Source organism: Salmo trutta, chromosome 6 (genome assembly GCF_901001165.1).
Source record: "Salmo trutta chromosome 6, fSalTru1.1, whole genome shotgun sequence".
Classification (NCBI taxonomy): Eukaryota; Metazoa; Chordata; class Actinopteri; order Salmoniformes; family Salmonidae; genus Salmo; species Salmo trutta.
Window position 1 is genome coordinate 17,224,681 of NC_042962.1, and position 18,172 is coordinate 17,242,852.

The 18,172-nt window shown below is 40.1% G+C and overlaps 1 protein-coding gene across 1 annotated transcript in view; it reads left to right on the forward strand.

The window, feature by feature from the left end:
* The first annotated feature begins 1,318 nt into the window (after positions 1-1,318).
* The window catches only part of LOC115195550 (melanoma receptor tyrosine-protein kinase), a 49,666-nt gene continuing 32,812 nt past the window's right edge, over positions 1,319-18,172 (forward strand). The window contains exon 1 of the mRNA XM_029755502.1: positions 1,319-1,577. Coding sequence (XP_029611362.1) covers positions 1,499-1,577 — 79 coding nt within the window. The 5' untranslated portion in view covers positions 1,319-1,498. The remainder of the gene's footprint in view (positions 1,578-18,172) is intronic.

Here is an 18,172-nt window from a genome sequence, read left to right on the forward strand (position 1 = left end):
AGAATGGTTTGGTGTGGTGTGGTGTGGATATTATTCAGATTTAGCTACTGCAGGACTATGAAGGCTGTGCTCATGTAACAGCCATTTCACATCGGTTACACTCACCGGTGATCCAACTGACAGATGAACTTGAGGTGAGAAAGAATGTTTCAGGCCTACCTGTCACGTCCTGGCCAGTATAAGGGTTAATTAGTATTATAGTTTGGTCAGGACGTGGCAGAGGGTATTTGTTTTATGTGGTTCAGGGTGGTGTGTTAGTTAGGAGGGCGTTTGATTTATTATTTCAGGGTTTTGAGTTGTGGTCTATGTTTATGTATTTCTATGTGTAGTCTAGTGAGTGTGTTTCTATGTTGGGTTAATTGGGGTGGACTTCCAATTGAAGGCAGCTGTTTGGTGTTGCCTTTGATTGGAAGTCCTATATTAGTTGGGTGTGTTTGTCTGTACATTTGTGGGAGATTGTTTCTTGTTTTTGTAGGGGTTGATTCCTTTTTCATAAGGGAAAATAAAGTCTGTAATTTCAAAGTGGCCACAGTGGCCACATATCATCTGGTAGGTCCATGTTGAAATGTTTCTTACGATAGCCTACTTCCAAACCAAATGTTACATAGACACAAAGGTAGAATGGGGTGTTTGTTACATGATCTTTTAAACAAGAAATGAATGGAACGAATTTGGAGCAGCAGTTGATTTTTTTCTATGAGCACTCAAGCGATTTTTAGTGGAGTGGGGAAAGGTGGTTGAGCACTGGAGCGGTGCGCAAAGACGTGGAGCGATGAGTGGGAGCTCACATACCCTGCTCCAGTGAGTGTAATTATCTCTAATGGCTGCAATTTTCGCAATATTAGGAGTTTGAAAAATAAAGTTGACAATAGAAAGAAGATATTATCCTCTTTTCTACTGTAGCCTATGTAATTCAAAATGTGTTTATTCTGTTGTTGCTGGCAATATTCATAAAAACAGTTAAATAATGTATTTATTTGGTACTTATTTTTTCTTCAACATTTTTTGTTGTTGGGGGGGCAGACCCCCTGCAATACCTCCGCGCACCCTAGGTTTGAATACACCCCTGTTTAGACAATAGCTTGCAATAAGAAGCCTAGGCATGTAGCCTACTTGCAATATGAACATATCAACCTAATAAAATGTTATTCCAGCCAGGGATAGGCCTATTTGAGATAAACGTATGCAATGGCCTATGCTTGTGAAAGACCATGCTTGATATAACTTTGCACTTGACTGCTTTGCTTTCGAACGATACTCCTTCCAAATGACGTCAAAACAATTGAAAGTTGCTCTGACTGCAGTACTAGAGACGGAAGAGGACCAATCACCGGGAAAAGAGAGAGTGCCAGTTCAACGAAGTCCCACCCAAATAGACTACACCTTTTACCTCCCCTGGACGTAAAGCGGGGGTAGATACATCACATAAAGGGGTTCGCCCAAGACTATGGATGAGTTTCTCCTCTAATTTCATTGAATATAACACATTTTGGAAACAATGCGACCTGTAACTGGAATAGTTATTGCTGCCTTGTTCTGCATGGGCTGCTGCGTGACACTGACAGCGCACAAGAAAGGTAGGCGTGAGACCGACTTTGCTTGTGGGGAATTTGGTAAAATATGGGAATTAGTACTAGGTTAGCCTAGGCTACTTACTTAAACGAAATGATTGACACGGAAACGGAATTATAAATGACAATGCTTCTTCTATTGGATATTACACAGAAACCTGTTTGTTGTTCAGGGGAAAAGTCTGCCAAACATTGTTTTTGTAAAGGAGACATACACATCATGTAGCCTAATTCCGAAGACGTGTCACATGATTTCAATAGTATTTATCTCTATGGATCAGTAGACAAAGGCAGTAGGCTAATAAACTTATATAAACTTTAAACTTTAAAACTGCAAATTAGTAGTCTACCATTGAGAGTTATTTAGCCTACTTTTCTGAACACCTGCTTAAGGGCTTCATATACATAGAGCTCTGCAATGTTTGTTCCTGTCTCAGCGTTACTGTTTTAAGGCTATTTCTAACCAAAATAATACATTTCATTTTCTGAATAGAAACACTATGACTATAGGCCTAAACTAAAGCTGCATCATCACTCCTTACACATTAAACATTAGACATCAAACTTCAAATGAAATGCAATAGTCTATAGTTTATTTGTACCTAATTAACCCAGAAGGAGTTCCAGGACTGCTCTGAGACTGTCCTTTGCCTGTTCCATGTCTAAACTGTCTTGGCACATTAGCCACCACTGGGAAAGAGGAGACCAAATCTGGTCCTGTGTTGTGCCAAAGTGGGTCTCCAGTCCAGATGGTGGTGATGACAGACGGGGTCCCCCATGGAGCAGGGACTGCCCCTTGTCCCCCTAGCTCCTCTGTGGACAACCACCTGCAGTAGGAGACCCTCTGATCAGGCCAGAGTGCTAGCTGTCTGGGACTCCCGCTAGTTTCAAAACACACCAGATTGTTAGCAGATTGTGGAAGTGTCTGATCTGGTTAGGCGTTTGACTGGGGTTGTTGGGCAAAAGCCAAGTACACATTTCCATTCTAACCAAAATGGATGGACAATTCTGGTATCTATTTTATTCTGCTCTACATTTCTCGATTTATTGTGCAGTCAGACAGTGTCTCTGGTTAAAAAATGATAATACTAGACATATTTAGCAGTCGTTTCCTTCATAAACTGTGATATAGAGGAAAGAACATATTCTGCTTGCCATATGAATTCAGTCGTATTAGATGTAGGTGAATTGGAATTGGTGGTTATAATGTGTATTCCCTTTTTTTCATTCACTACCTTCTACAGTGAGCCACTATAAAGTCTGACATTTTTTATCATTTACGATGAAGAATGATTTTTTTCTTTTTGGGTAGCCTACTAAAATGGATGGAAATTCAACTATAAAATGCTGACATGATTTTCTTATATTTTGTTTCTGTAATTAACAGACGTCATCATTAGAGACAATAATTGAGTTATTGTTCATCTTTGAGTAAGAATAGCTGAATGTTCCTTTTCTTTGACTGGCCTCACACAACAGCTTGAACAAAAGGAACCTCCTGGAAGGACCCTTGCTTAAGGCTCACACCCCAATTATCCTGGTTTGTGTCTATGGCAATTAGTGTTCTTCTTCAGTACATTGTTTGAATTGATTGTTTGAATTGAATTCATTTGTCATAATTGACTTCTTAGACATGTTCCCTCTGTTTCCACTATAACACAGACTTCTAAAAATACATACGGAATTAGCACTGCAAATAACAAGTATCATTGGTTTATCAGTATAATTGTGATCCTCAATGTCTTAAAGAATTCAATAACTGAGTGTTAATAACAACGTAACAAGGTTCTTGATAACATGAATGCAATTATTTAATGCAAGTAAATAGCTAATTTGATTGGAAGACCCATCTTAAATTGGTGAATGTAATGACCTCATATGACAGTGGTTCAGTGATGTTTGCTGCTGTTTTGATTCAATGGATGCTATTGTTCTCTAAAGCTCTTGCCAGGTTCTCAATTGCAGCCGTCTGCATTTCAGGGTAATTTTATTGTGTCAAGGGTCCATCATGGGTTTTGTTTTGTTGTGCAGCTGTTACATATTATTTCAATGCATTTGAGGAGAAAGCTTTTTCGGCTCCCATTTGTCGGAAGCATGTTATTCCTGGTTTGACATACTTAGCTGAAGAGATGCCAATGCATTATTATTATTGTTCATGGATAGTAATAGACCTTACCAGATAGCCGTAGCATTGAGATGATACTCTCAGTGAATGGTGTCCTCTATCAATGCAAAGAAAAGCAAAAGAGGGAAATAAAACAGATTTGTTGTCCTGAAAAGTAGCTCTGCCCTTCACTCCACTAGGCACTTATAGGACTAGTTAGGTGTGCACGATAAGTCCATCAAACTCAATTTGTGGCATCAGTCTAATGACCAGCCCTGTGTTTTAGCCTCTGACAAGTTTTCCTCTTTGAGAGTCTGTTGACAGAGGACAACTAAAGCATTTGCCACTCTGAACCCTGTGAATTTACCTAGTAATACCCTGCCTGTGGCCTCTAACAGACTGCATGTGTTGTAAAAACAGTCAAACCAGCCAGCCACACAAGGCTCATCTGGCCTATACACATTAAGAGTGTCTGCTAAATGATGGCTCACTAAAAGGTCTCACTTGGTGTAGTGGGAAAGAACAACAACAGCAAACCAGACAGGTATAGGGCACACACATGACTGAAGGATTTTATAGTAGAAGCACCATAGAGTACCAGGTGCATGAAGAAATACTTTTTTTGTATCAACTCAAAGAAGGTACGGTGGAACTCAGAATAAATTATCATAAGGTCTTCAAGTGGAAATCTTCTACATATTCTGTCTGTATGTCCTTTCTTTGTGTCTGGTTTATGCGGTATCTCAATTTGAATTGCAATACCGAAACGGTAAACTCTTGGCTCGTGCTGCCTTTGCGTATTAAGAAGCAAAGAGAACAACACAAAGGTAACACACATTTTTTTAACGGAAGCAATCTATTTGAGAAATGGAAATATTTCTTTCTTTCTAGAAACATGTGGAGTCAAGTTCTGGGTGGAATTTCCCTAGGCTCCATTTATGAGTGTTTTACCCATCAACCTGTGCACTCTAACCCTACCTGGAATGCTTTTAACACCTCTGTTTCAAATGTTAAAAGTAAGTATCAATGTACGTTGAAAAGAAGTTGGTAAAATGTCAAACAACTCCCCGTTACTTGGAAGAAAGGAACTGATTGAATATTTTGAATATTTTGTTTTGATATCACAATTATTCTGATTTTGGAAACGTGTTCAGTTGGTTGGATGACCAGACCATGCCTTTACTACCTTTTTAGTTGTTCAATCTTTTATATGTTCTTTAGACCCCTGTCTAAAGAACACAGTGTCCGTTTGACTAGTGGAACCTTAAACCACCTGCCATCAGGCGTTACAACAAGAAGTTCCAGATATATGACACTAAAGTGAGCAGCATCCAAGCTGGTAAACAACTAACTTTGAGATTTGTTTTTCTTCTATCATGACTGGGATTTTATTGACTTAGTGTTGTTCCGCATATATTTTACTAATCTGCCTAAATAGCTCCGTGGCTGTGTCTACGGCATTAGTTCTAATCAGCTATGTCTATGGTACGACAAGGACACTGTCCAGCCTTGGCATTTGGCTCCAGACTCTGTCAAAATGCTGGCCTCTCAAGCATATATCGGCTATTCCCCGAATTATATGTCCTCTCCAACCAAGGAGGGCAGCTTTCTCATTGCTGTTTTCAAAATACCGTTTTCACTAGGCTAATCGAACCTTTCGAGAATTAACCATAAATCAGTATTTGCTAGAGATGAATTAGAAATCAATTTGAACACTTTAACATTTGACACGTGATGCCACATATGATTCAAGAACAATGTCAATACAGCACTTGTTAGCCATTTAGGCATCATCTGTTATTGAGTGTGTGGAGAGTAAATAATGCTCCATTGATTTTAGGCCTGAATATCCCATTATATCACCCAGGGGGAGGTCACTTGTGTCCACTCTGTAACACTTATCGGTGTTAGTCCAATAACATCATATCTCACAAATCACAGCTGCTCTGTTGGCTGAATTGTAATGGACTTATTTAGCTTGAAAAATTCTGGCAAGCAACATTTTTGGCAAGTATATGAGGGAATACTTTTTTTTAATGAACATAAAGATAAAACAAGGGTGAAAGAAGGTTTAATGCAAGGTCAAGTTTAAATTAAGAGTTTTATGATTTAGCTTTTTTCTTTTAATCCCAATTTAACAAAAACAAGTGCAAACTTTGCAGCTGGTGCAAACACTTCTAGATACTGTAGGTATAGGTAAACTGGCAATTCCAAGGTAATGGAATCTCACTTAAAATGTATGCCAAACAAAAACCATTGATTTCAAAGTTTAGCAAACCATACTACTCTATACACAAGGACTACTTTTAACAATTTACACATTTTGTTTTACAAAAACACATTTACTGGAAGAAATGTGAAGATGCAAAGTTTAGTAAAAAAAAAAATCCTCCGTTTTTTTATGTGCCCAAGTTTTCCAAAAACAATGTTAAATATCTGCTCTGAATTAAGATTCAATGAAGTCTGCAGAAACAATGGTGTCAGCTATGACATGACACATTGCCTTTACAATACAGTAGAGAACAGTAGAGTTCAGTATAGTACAGTCGAGTATAACTAATTGATAGGTCTACCTTTACTTGTTACATCTGTGAACTTTCATTATCGTCCCTCATTAGGTAAAAGAATTTCAAGGCACAATGCAATGTTTCTGAAAAACTTACAGAAGGCAGAAAAAAATATCAAAAAGTAAATGATGAAATTAGTTGGCAGGGATTTTGCAACAGTATTGTGTTTTGATGTGTTTCTAATACCTTTTAAGACCCCTTTTCCATATGTTTGACCAGAAATCAAAGCCTTTGCTTATTCCTAATTTTTGTGATGGGAAATGGTTGAAAATATAAATATGCCTTAATTAAAAAATATATATATTGACACTTTCATTTGACACCCATTTTTACATGATCCTGTGAACTTCACATGTTAGTGCTCATGGGTCCTTTTACATGGAAATGACCAAATCTTTAGTATCTATTTTTACATGAGCAGACTTACAGATTTGTGTTTCCCCCTGGGCTTAATCCCCTTATTTTCATTTAGCAAATCATAAAAGTAATTTATGGGACAGACCAGGCTGGATTAGCTTTGGCTGGAAAAAATACCACCAAATCCCAGGAGAAATAGCTGTAAATAAACTGTTAAAAGAGACCATGGTCAGGCTTAGGTTCACTTTTTTTTCATGTTGTCCTTATGTCCAGAAATAACTACAGCAATTGGTGTGTTGAAGTTGAACAGTAGTGGTCAACCCTCCTCCTGGAGAGCTGCTGGGTGTGCAGGCTTTTGTTCCAGACCTGCCCTACACTCCTGATTTTTACTAATCAGCTGCTCTTTAGGTCTCGATAAAGAGCTGATACTGGTGTGTTAGGGCAGGGCTGGATCAATAACCTGCCAATCCAGTAGCTCTCCAGGAAGTGTTGGCCACCCCTGGAGAAGAGATTCTCTCTTGTCTTGAGTTTCAAGTATACCATCTCAAACCTGGTGCTAGACAGTTGTTCTCTTCAAGTTGTCTGAGTCCTATCAGTGTCAAAACAGGTTTAACTAAGATATACGCCAACACACTTTCAATATATGGCCCTTTTTTAGATGTAATATAAGTCATATGAATTTTAAGCAATGACCGCAGCGTTTACTCTCCAATAACCCCTAGAAAACACACTGACAAACAAACCATTATGCTATTTTATTTAATCTGAGGCACTTAAGTGTTTCTATAGATACTACACATGTGCCACCTCCTTGTTAACTGCACTATCTAATTTAAAGCAGCCTTAATGTAATTTGCTCAAATTCAATATAAAGCTGCTGTTACACATTTCTGTCTTTCTTGGCAACATTCTTGGACTTAAAGGGGGACGGCTCAGTGAATAATATTATTGTCTCTCGCTACATACGCTGTGAGAGACAGGGAGACTTTATCTGAAATTCTCCAGTCCAAAGGGTTGCGAAATTCCGGATTGGGGGCTGAAAAAACAACTTCCTGTCACTGGGTTGATTCTTCTTATGTGGTGTTCTTTTCATATGTAAAGTTTTCAGACCAGTCAGTCATGGTGATGAAATGCGAGACATTCACCTGGGAGAGAAGAAGAATTTTCGTGATCCTATTGAGATAAGAAGCAAAAAAGCCCTTCTCCTTTTCTTTCAGAGTGACAACTCCTCCTGTTGTTTCAGCTCAGGTGTCAGATTGCAGATGGCAGTTTTTTTTTGTGTGAAAGATTCCACCTAGACCCAATGCTTCGAATTAATCCGGATCTAAGATTGTTATCACGTAGTGTACCACTCCTTCTCATTCACAAAAGACAGGAAATACATCCAAAATAGAGTCAAAAGAATGACAGGATGAAATATATGACAATGAATCTGTGACAGAGTGAATCCAGTTGTGAGACTTACTGGACGTGTGACATGACTATATGTTGCGTCTCTAATATGTCTCTAACGTCTCTACCCACTGGGCACACACTGGTTGAATCAACGTTGTTTCCACGTCATTTCGTTGAACCAATGTGGAATAGACGTTGAATTGACATCTGTGCCAAGTGGGTAATATGTTTGAAGATCTAAACAATTATGTTGATTTTTCTTTCCTCCAATTTGAATCTTCCTCCCTGCTTTGACAAACAAGGCTTGTTTTTTTTTAAATCCTCATTTCCATGACATGTTGAAACATCAGGGTCACCTGCCTCTGGCTCAGTTCAGTATTAAGTTTTGATGGATTTCACCTTTGAACGAGGGTCCGGTTTTCAGTGAGGTCTAGCGTAATTTACAGCAAATCCCAACTCAAACATCTTTGATCTGCCATAGCGCACATCCTAATGTTGGAATACCAGGCATCTGTTAAACAAGACATAGTGTACATAACAAGTGATAGATGGGTCACTTGACTCGTGCTTGTTGTGGGAGGACGGGACAAACACTTTTGAACGGCTGCTCTACATCAGAATCGATAATGCACTTGCGACACTAAGTGGTGGGCGTCAATGTTAATAATCTCCTGTAAATCTCATTGATTCGTCCCTAGCAAATCCATCGATTTCCCACCCAAAAAGGTTTGTTTGACCGACATATGTCGGACTTCCATGAATGCACACAAAGTGATGTTCTGCATTCTAAAGTGATATGCCAAGTTGCTAATGTACATGTGTTATCCATCGTAGGGTCTGACTGTAGAGATTTAGAGCATAGACACCAATACTGATGCTTTGTTATTTTACACTTATTGATTGTGAATGATGACCCACACTTGAGGTGAGGGATGTGCAAACAAGTGCCAAGTTGCCTCCTCTTGCAGGAAAGGACCAACGTTCATGTGTGTTCATGCATGCCAAGGTAAGAGAATGACTAGTTAGCTAAAGCCAAAACAGACTGGCACCCAAGCTAGTCAAGCAAAACCCTACAATTCTACAGACGGTAAAACTCTAGAAAGAGATTCAGAATTGGTAACACCCTCTATTTTTGACGATACCATGTTCCCACAGTAGACACAATAATGAGAGAAAAGCGTCGACTGGGGGGGGGGGGGGGGGGGGGGTAGATAGAGAAAGTAGAGTCAAAAGAATGATAGGATGAAATATGACTTACTGGATGTGTGTGGTGGGGGGGACTGGAAAAAGAGCTGAGTGAGTGATACAGATGAAGAAGTTAAGGAGAAAGAGAGAGAGAGGGACAGAGAGAGAGACGAGAGTGCTTAGGGTTAAACGGCAAAGCACAGAGAACAGGGTCGCCGGTCATTTGGAAAAGGGTAAACAACAGAAAGTCCAAGTTCTCTGGCCTTGAGAGGGGAACACTGGGGATAAATATGTTGGCCAATTATCTGAACCATGTGCTTCTGCTGCTCCAAATGCATCCTCCTGCCTACCGCTGAGATTTTCACGCTTTTCATTAGCTAGAATCAAGGGGGATACGGGTTGAGTTATCAGCCCACAGCATATTTACAGTATATTAGTGCTTCAATGTGATTGTTTTATGCTAAAACACTTATCCCTACAACAACCTTCCTACACTGTGCACACTGCATCAGAAAGACTTGTCTTTCAAATACTTAAGCTGTGATTGACAGTGTTTCCCCTTTACTTTATTGTACCAGAGACATACAAGCTATCTGCCCTTTTCAGCTTAGAATACCCACCGATTAAACTTCAGTAAGATTAGCACTTGTGAACTGATTAAATTGGTGTCAGCTGACCGGTCACAGTATGTAATACCCTAAGGATCAGGAAACCCTGTTATAGTAGGAGAATGTTGTAGAGATGGAATGCACATTAACTCTATTATTGAGTTAATGAGGGGTGGCTAATGGCTATCATGCGCTTTCCTCGTAATAAGTGTCTACCACCAATGGAATAGGCTCGCTTTAATACATACAGATGTAGGATCTTAATTTGATCACCCTGTTGCAGAAGGACTTTCATGCAATGCAGGAAATGTAAAACTTGTAGTTTATATTTGAGGTTTAAAAAGGCTTCTGAAGTTTGTAATTTCCACCGACTTGATTTCTCTTACAAAATTTTTTATTAACCCCTACAAAAATCTCCATTAATTATAATTCACATAATAATTCACATTTCCTGTTGCTGCATGATTATTTTCCTGCTCTAGCAAACTGGCTCAAATTAAGATCCTACACACATACTACATATAGTTAGTGTCTTCAGAAAGTATTCATACCCCTTGACTTATTCCACATTTTGTTGTGTTACAGGCTGAATTCAAAATTTATGAAATATATTTTTTTTTACACACAATACCCCATAATGACAATGTCAAAACATGTTTGTAGAAGTTTTTCCAAATTTATTGAAAATTATTTATTGAAATACAGAAATATCTCATTTAAATATGTATTCACAACCCTGAGTGGATACTTTGGCAGTGGTTACAGCTGTGAGTCATTCTGGGTAAGTCTCTAAGAGCTTTCCATACCTGGATTGTGCAACATTTGCACATTATTCTTTGAAAGATTATTCAAGCTCTGTCACATTGTGTCACGTCCTGACCAGTATAAGGGTTATTTGTTATTGTAGTTTGGTCAGGACGTGGCAGAGGGTATTTGTTTTATGTGGTTCGGGGTGGTGGTTTATTTAGTAGGGCGTTTGATTTATTATTTCCGGGTTTTTGGGTAATGTTCTATGTGGTCTCTGGTCTTTTGTATTTCTATGTCTGGTTTATTGGGGTTGGACTCTCAATTGGAGGCAGGTGTTTTCTCGTTGCCTCTGATTGTGAGTCCTATATATGGGTATGTGTTTGGTTTAGTGTTTGTGGGAGATTGTCTCTTGTTTTGCGTGTCGATGCCTGACAAGACTATTTTCGTCGTTCATCATTTTTTGTTATTTTTGTATACGTGTTTGTTTGGTTTTCCTTCTTTCGCCTATTAAAAGAAGATGAGTATACAACCCGCTGCGTTTTGGTCCTCCTTTCCAGACGACAACCGTTACACATTGGTTGTTGATCATTGCTAGACAATCATTTTCAGGTCTTGCCATAGATTTTCAAGTAGATTTAAGTCAAAACTGTAACTCGGCCACTCAGGAACATTCACTGTCTTCTTGGTAAGCAACTCCAGTGTAGATTTGGCCTTGTGGTTTAAGTTATTGTCCTGGTGAAAGGTGAATTAATCTCCCAGTGTCTAGTGGAAAGAAGACTGAACCAGGTTTTCCTCTAGGATTTTGCCTGTGCTTAGCTCTTTTTTATCCTGAAAAACTCCCCAGTTCTTAACAATTACAACCATACCCATAACATGATGCAGCTACCACTATGCTTGAAAATATGAAGAGATTTGCCAGAAACATAACACTTTGTATTCAGGACAAAAAGTGAATTGCTTTGGCACATTTTTTGCAGTATTACTTTAGTGCCTTGTTGCAAACAGGATGTATACTTGGGAAAGAAATGTATTCTGTACAGGCTTTCCATCTTTTCACTCTGTCAATTAGAGTAGTATTGTGGAGTATTTACAATGTTGTTAATCCATCCTCAGTTTTCTCCTATCACAGCCATTAAAGTCTGTAACTGTTCTAAAGTCACTATTGGCCTCATGGTGAAATCCCTGAGCGTTCCTTCCTCTCTGGCAACTGAGTTAGGAAGGATGTCTGTATCTTTGCAGTGACTGGGTGTATTGATACACCAGCCAAAGTGTAATTAATAACTTCAGCATGCTCAAAGGGATCTTCAATGTATGCTTTTTTATGTTTACCCAATAGGTGCCCTTTGCGAGGCATTGGAAAACCTCCCTAGTCTTTGTGGTTTAAACTGTGTTTGAAATGTACTGCTTGACTGAGGGACCTTACAGATATCAAATCAAACTTTATTTGTCACATGCGCCAAATGCAATAATTTGATTTGAGATAATTGTATGTGTGGGGTACAGAGATGAGATAGTCATTCAAAAATGATGTTAAACGCTATTACAGCACACAGAGTCCATGCAACTGATTTATTTGGCTTGTTAAGCGCATTTTTACTCCTGAACTTATTTAGGCTTGCCATAACAAAGGGGTTGAATACTTTACATTTTTTATTAATTTGTAAAAATGTCTAAAAAGATACCTCTTAATGTCAAAGTCGAGTTATCATGTGTAGGTCAGTGACAAACAAATCTAAATGTAATCATTTTTATATTCAGGCTGTAACACAACAAAATGTGGAAAAAGTCAAGGGGTGTGAATACTTTCTGAAGGCACTGTCCATTTGCATCAGCAATTGCTCCATAACCTGTCATCCAGGTTCACAATGCAAATGATAAAGTGTCATTTAAATCTCTCTGTAACCAACATTGGGAAGGTAAAGGCTAATTATTGTGTGTACATAATGTATCTGCCACATTTCTAATAGAGGTCGACCGATTAATCGGAATGGCTGTTTAATTAGGGCCGATTTCAAGTTTTCATAACAATCGGAAATCGGTATTTTTGGACACCAATTTGGCCGATTTAAAAAAAAAAATATATATCTTTTTTTACACACCTTTATTTAACTAGGCAAGTCAGTTAAGAACACATTCTTATTTTCAATGACGGCCTAGGAACGGTGGGTTAACTGCCTTGTTCAGGGGCAGAACGACAGATTTTTACCTTGTCAGCTCGGGGATTCAATCTTGCAACCTTACGGTTAACTAGTCCAACGCTCTAACCACCTGCTTTACATTGCACTCCACGAGGAGCCTGCCTGTTACGCAAATGCAGTAAGAAGCCAAGGTAAGTTGCTAGCTAGCATTAAACTTATCTTATAAAAAACAATCAATTATAATCACTAGTTAACTACACATGGTTGATGATATTACTAGTTTATCTAGCCTGTCCTGCGTTGCATATAATCGCTTAGGTACACGTTGCGCCAACGTGTACCTAACCATAAACATTAATGCCTTTCTTAAAATCAATACACAAGTATATATTTTTAAACCTGCATATTTAGTTAATATCGCCTGCTAACATGAATTTCTTTTAACTAGGGAAAATGTGTCACTTCTCTTGCAACAGAGTCAGGGTATATGCAGCAGTTTGGGCAGCCTGGCTCGTTGCGAACTGTGTGAAGACTATTTCTTCCTAACAAAGACAGCCGACTTCGCCAAACGGGGGATGATTTAACAAAAGCGCATTTGCGAAAAAAGCACAATCGTTGCACGAATGTATCTAACCATAAACATCAATGCCTTTCTTAAAATCAATACACAGAAGTATATATTTTTAAACCTGTATATTTAGCTAAAAGAAATCCAGGTTAGCAGGCAATATTAACCAGGTGAAATTGTGTCACTTCTCTTGCGTTCATTGCATGCAGAGTCAGGGTATATGCAACAGTTTGGGGCGCCTGGCTCGTTGCGAACTAATTTGCCAGAATTTTACATAATTATGACATAACATTGAAGGTTGTGCAATGTAACAGGAATATTTTGACTTATGGATGCCACCCGTTAGATAAAATACGGAACGGTTCCGTATTTCACTGAAAGAATAAACGTGATAGTTTCCGGATTCGACCATATTAATGACCTAAGGCTCGTATTTCTGTGTGTTATTATGTTATAATTAAGTCTATGATTTGATAGAGCAGTCTGACTGAGCGATGGTAGGCACCAGCAGGCTCGTAAGCATTCATTCAAACAGCACTTTCGTGCGTTTTGCCAGCAGCTCTTCGCAATGCTTCAAGCATTGCGCTGTTTATGACTTCAAGCCTATCAACTCCCGAGATTAGGCTGGTGTAACCCATGTGAAATGGCTAGCTAGTTAGCGGGGTGCGCGCTAATAGCGTTTCAAACGTCACTCACTCTGAGACTTGGAGTAGTTGTTTCCCTTCCTCTACATGGGTAACGCTGCTTCGAGGGTGGCTGTTGTCGATGTGTTCCTGTTTCGAGCCCAGGTAGGAGCGAGGAGAGGGACGGAAGCTATACTGTTACACTGGCAAAACTAAAGTGCCTATAAGAACATCCAATAGTCAAAGGTATATGAAATACAAATCGTATAGAGAGAAATAGTCCTATAATTCCTATAATAACTACAACCTAAACCTTCTTACCTGGGAATATTGAAGACTCATGTTAAAAGGAACCACCAGCTTTCATATGTTCTCATGTTCTGAGCAAGGAACTTAAACGTTAGCTTTCTTACATGGCACATATTGCACTTTTACTTTCTTCTCCAACACTTTGTTTTTGCATTATTTAAACCAAATTGAACATGTTTCATTATTTATTTGAGGCTAAATTTATTTTATTGATGTATTATATTAAGTTAAAATAAGTGTTCATTCAGTATTGTTGTAATTGCATTATTACAAATAAATAAATAAAAAAATTGGCCGATTACTCGGTATCGGCTTTTTTTGGTCCTCCAATAATCGGCATTGGTGTTGGCGCTGAAAAATCATAATCGGTCGACCTCTAATTTCTAATGCCTGTTAAGTCAACATACTGTATCATTCGTTTACTCAGATAGGCCGACACATACTGAAGAAACGGTCTGCATAATGTGAAATTATGCAATATCTAGTCATTTTTCAATGGATGTGAAGAATGCGTGGAAAACTGCAGGCCAATTTCCCATGGTAGTGTTTTTCCAGAAGCGGCTTGTTCATTCAGATCCCCAGGTACTCTTTTCTCAGACTGTCAGATAGAGGAAAATGTGTGCACTTAGGTCAGGGTGGAGCAGGCCATACATTTTTAATGAATTTTTTTAACAGTCACACTGCTGATTCAACAAATTCAGTTTCTTGAAGACTGTTTTTAGCGGATTTGTTGAATCAGGTGCTTAGATTGGAGCGAATGCCTGTATTGATACCGGTCCTCTGTGGAGAAGAGTTCTGGGACTATTCCATTGGTTCCATTGAGCCAGACAAGCTCAGTCAAGCACAGCTAAAGGAATTTAAAAATGTATATTTTAACGTAGCGTAGTATTTGAACCCACGTCTGAATTCAATTCAGTCGACACGGATTAGGCCATTAGTGCTTATGTCATTCGCCGGGTGCTGATTAGACCTTCAGTAGTGCTGTAAGTCAGTAGGTGCAAATTTTAGACCCTTAATGTAATTCTTGAGGCAGGCCGTCTCAGCAGAGCATTTGAGGCTATTTCTGTTGGATTATTTTAGGAGATATTGTGGCTGGGGTCAAGCATTCCCTATTATTGAATGAGACAGTTCGGTGCAGGAAGGCAGCCCCTGTCAACTGGAGGTGAAAATAGACTTAACACCATGTCGTACACTATGCCCATTGTTCATGGTACAACACAACAATAAATCATTATTGTTATCATCAATATCCTACTAGTCACACTGTCATTCTCTTAGGGCCTGATTCAAAGTTGCGATAAGCATGTGCAACTCAGACCCAAGTATGAAAAATGACTGTAGCTGGTACGTAGATAAAGTTTGATCAGAAAGTTACTGGTCCCTGCCCCTCGTGTCAAACACTTGGATTCAGGAGGCAGCCATTACCAAGGATTTACTTCCAGCATTATTCAACGTCACATAAATAGCCTGCAGAGTTCTGTCTTACTATCCAGGTCTGTACCCAAACAATTCAAGCTTCTACTTTTAAAAATCCACCTTTCCAGACACAAGTCTCTCACCGTTACCGCTTGCTATAGACCACCCTCTGCCCCCAGCTGTGCTCTGGACACCATATGTGAACTGATTGCCCCCCATCTATCTTCAGAGCTCGTGCTGCTAGGTGACCTAAACTGGGACATGCTTAACACTCCGGCCATCCTACAATCTAAGCTTGATGCCCTCAATCTCACACAAATTATCAATGAACCTACCAGGTACAACCCCAAAGCTGTAAACACGGGCATCCTCATAGATATCATCCTAACCAACTTGCCCTCCAAATACACCTCTGCTGTTTTCAACCAAGATCTCAGCGATCACTGCCTCATTGCCTGCATCCGTAATGGGTCTGCGGTCAAACGACCACCCATCATCACTGTCAAACGCTCTCTAAAACACTTCAGCGAGCAGGCCTTTCTAATCAACCTGGCCCGGGTATCCTGGAAGGATACTGACCTCATCCCGTCAGTAGAGAATGCCTGGTTATTCTTCAGAAGTGCCTTCCTCACCATCTTAAATAAGCATGCCCCATTCAAAAAATGTAGAACCAGGAACAGATATAGCCCTTGGGTCTCTCCAGACCTGACTGCCCTTGACCAGCACAAAAACACCCTGTGGCGTTCTGCATTAGCATCGAATATCCCCCGTGATATGTAACTTTTCAGGGAAGTTAGGAACCAGTATACACAAGCAGTTAGGAAAGCTAAGGCTAGCTTTTTCAAGCAGAAATTTGCATCCTGTAGCACAAACTCAAAAAAGTTCTGGGACACTGTAGTCCATGGAGAATAAGAGCACCTCCTCCCAGCTGCCCACTGCACTGAGGCTAGGAAACAGTCACCACCAATAAATCCACTAAAATTGAGAATTTCAATAAACATTTTTCTACAGCTGGCCATGCTTTCCACCTGGCTACCCCTACCCCGGTCAACAGCTCTGCACCCCCCACAGCAACTCGCCCAAGCCTTCCCCATTTCTCCTTCACCCAAATCCAGATAGCTGATGTTCTGAAAGAGCTGCAAAATCTGGACCCCTACAAATCAGCCAGGCTAGACAATCTGGACCCTCTCTTTCTAAAATTATCTGCCAAAATTGTTGCAACCCCTATTACTAGCCTGTTCAACCTCTCTTTCGTATCGTCTGAGATTCCCAAAGATTGGAAAGCAGCCGCGGTCATCCCCCTCTTCAAAGGGGGAGACACTCTAGACCCAAACTGCTACAAACCTATATCTATCCTACCCTGCCTTTCTAAGGTCTTCGAAAGCCAAGTTAACAAACAGATTACCGACCATTTCGAATCCCACCGTACCTTCTCCGCTATGCAATCTGGTTTCAGAGCTGGTCATGGGTGCACCTCAGCCACGCTCTAGGTCCTAAACGATATCATAATCGCCATCGATAAGAGACAATACTGTGCAGCCGTATTCATCGACCTGACCAAGGCTTTCGACTCTGTCAATCACCACATTCTTATTGGCAGACTCAACAGCCTTTATTTCTCAAATGATTGCCTCGCCTGGTTCACCAACTACTTGTCTGATAGAGTTCAGTGTGTCAAATCGGAGGGCCTGTTGTCCGGACCTCTGGCAGTCTCTATGGGGTTGCCAGGGTGTTCAATTCTCGGGCCGACTCTCTTCTCTGTATACATCAATGATGTCGCTCTTGCTGCTGGTGATTCTCTGATCCACCTCTACGCAGATGACAACATTCTGTATACTTCTGGCCCTTCTTTGGACACTGTGTTAACTAACCTCCAGACGAGCTTCAATGCCATACAACTCTCCTTCCGTGGCCTCCAACTGTTCTTAAATGCAATGAAAACTAAATGCATGCTCTTCAACCGATCGCTGCCCGCACCTGCCCGCCTGTCCAGCATCACTACTCTGGACGGTTCTGACTTAGAATATGTGGACAACTACAAATACATAGGTGTCTGGTTAGACTGTAAACTCTCCTTCCAGACTCACATTAAACATCTCCAATCCAAAATTAAATCTAGAATCGGCTTCCTATTTCGCAACAAAGCATCCTTCACTCATGCTGCCAAACATACCCTCGTAAAACTGACCATCCTACCGATCCTCGACTTCGGCGATGTCATTTACAAAATAGCCTCCAACACTCTACTCAACAAATTGGATGCAGTCTATCACAGTCTCCTCTGTTTTGTCACCAAAGCCCCATATACTACCCACCACTGTGACCTGTACGCTCTCGTTGGCTGGCCCTCGCTTCATACTCGTCGCCAAACCACTGGCTCCAGGTCATTTACAAGTCTCTGCTAGGTCAAGCCCCGCCTTATCTTAGCTCACAGGTCACCATAGCAGCATCCACCCGTAGCACGCGCTCCAGCAGGTATATCTCACTGGTCACCCCCAAAGCCAAGTCCTCTTTTGGCCGCCTTTCCTTCCAGTTCTCTGCTGCCAATGACTGGAATGAACTGCAAAAATCACTGAAGCTGGAG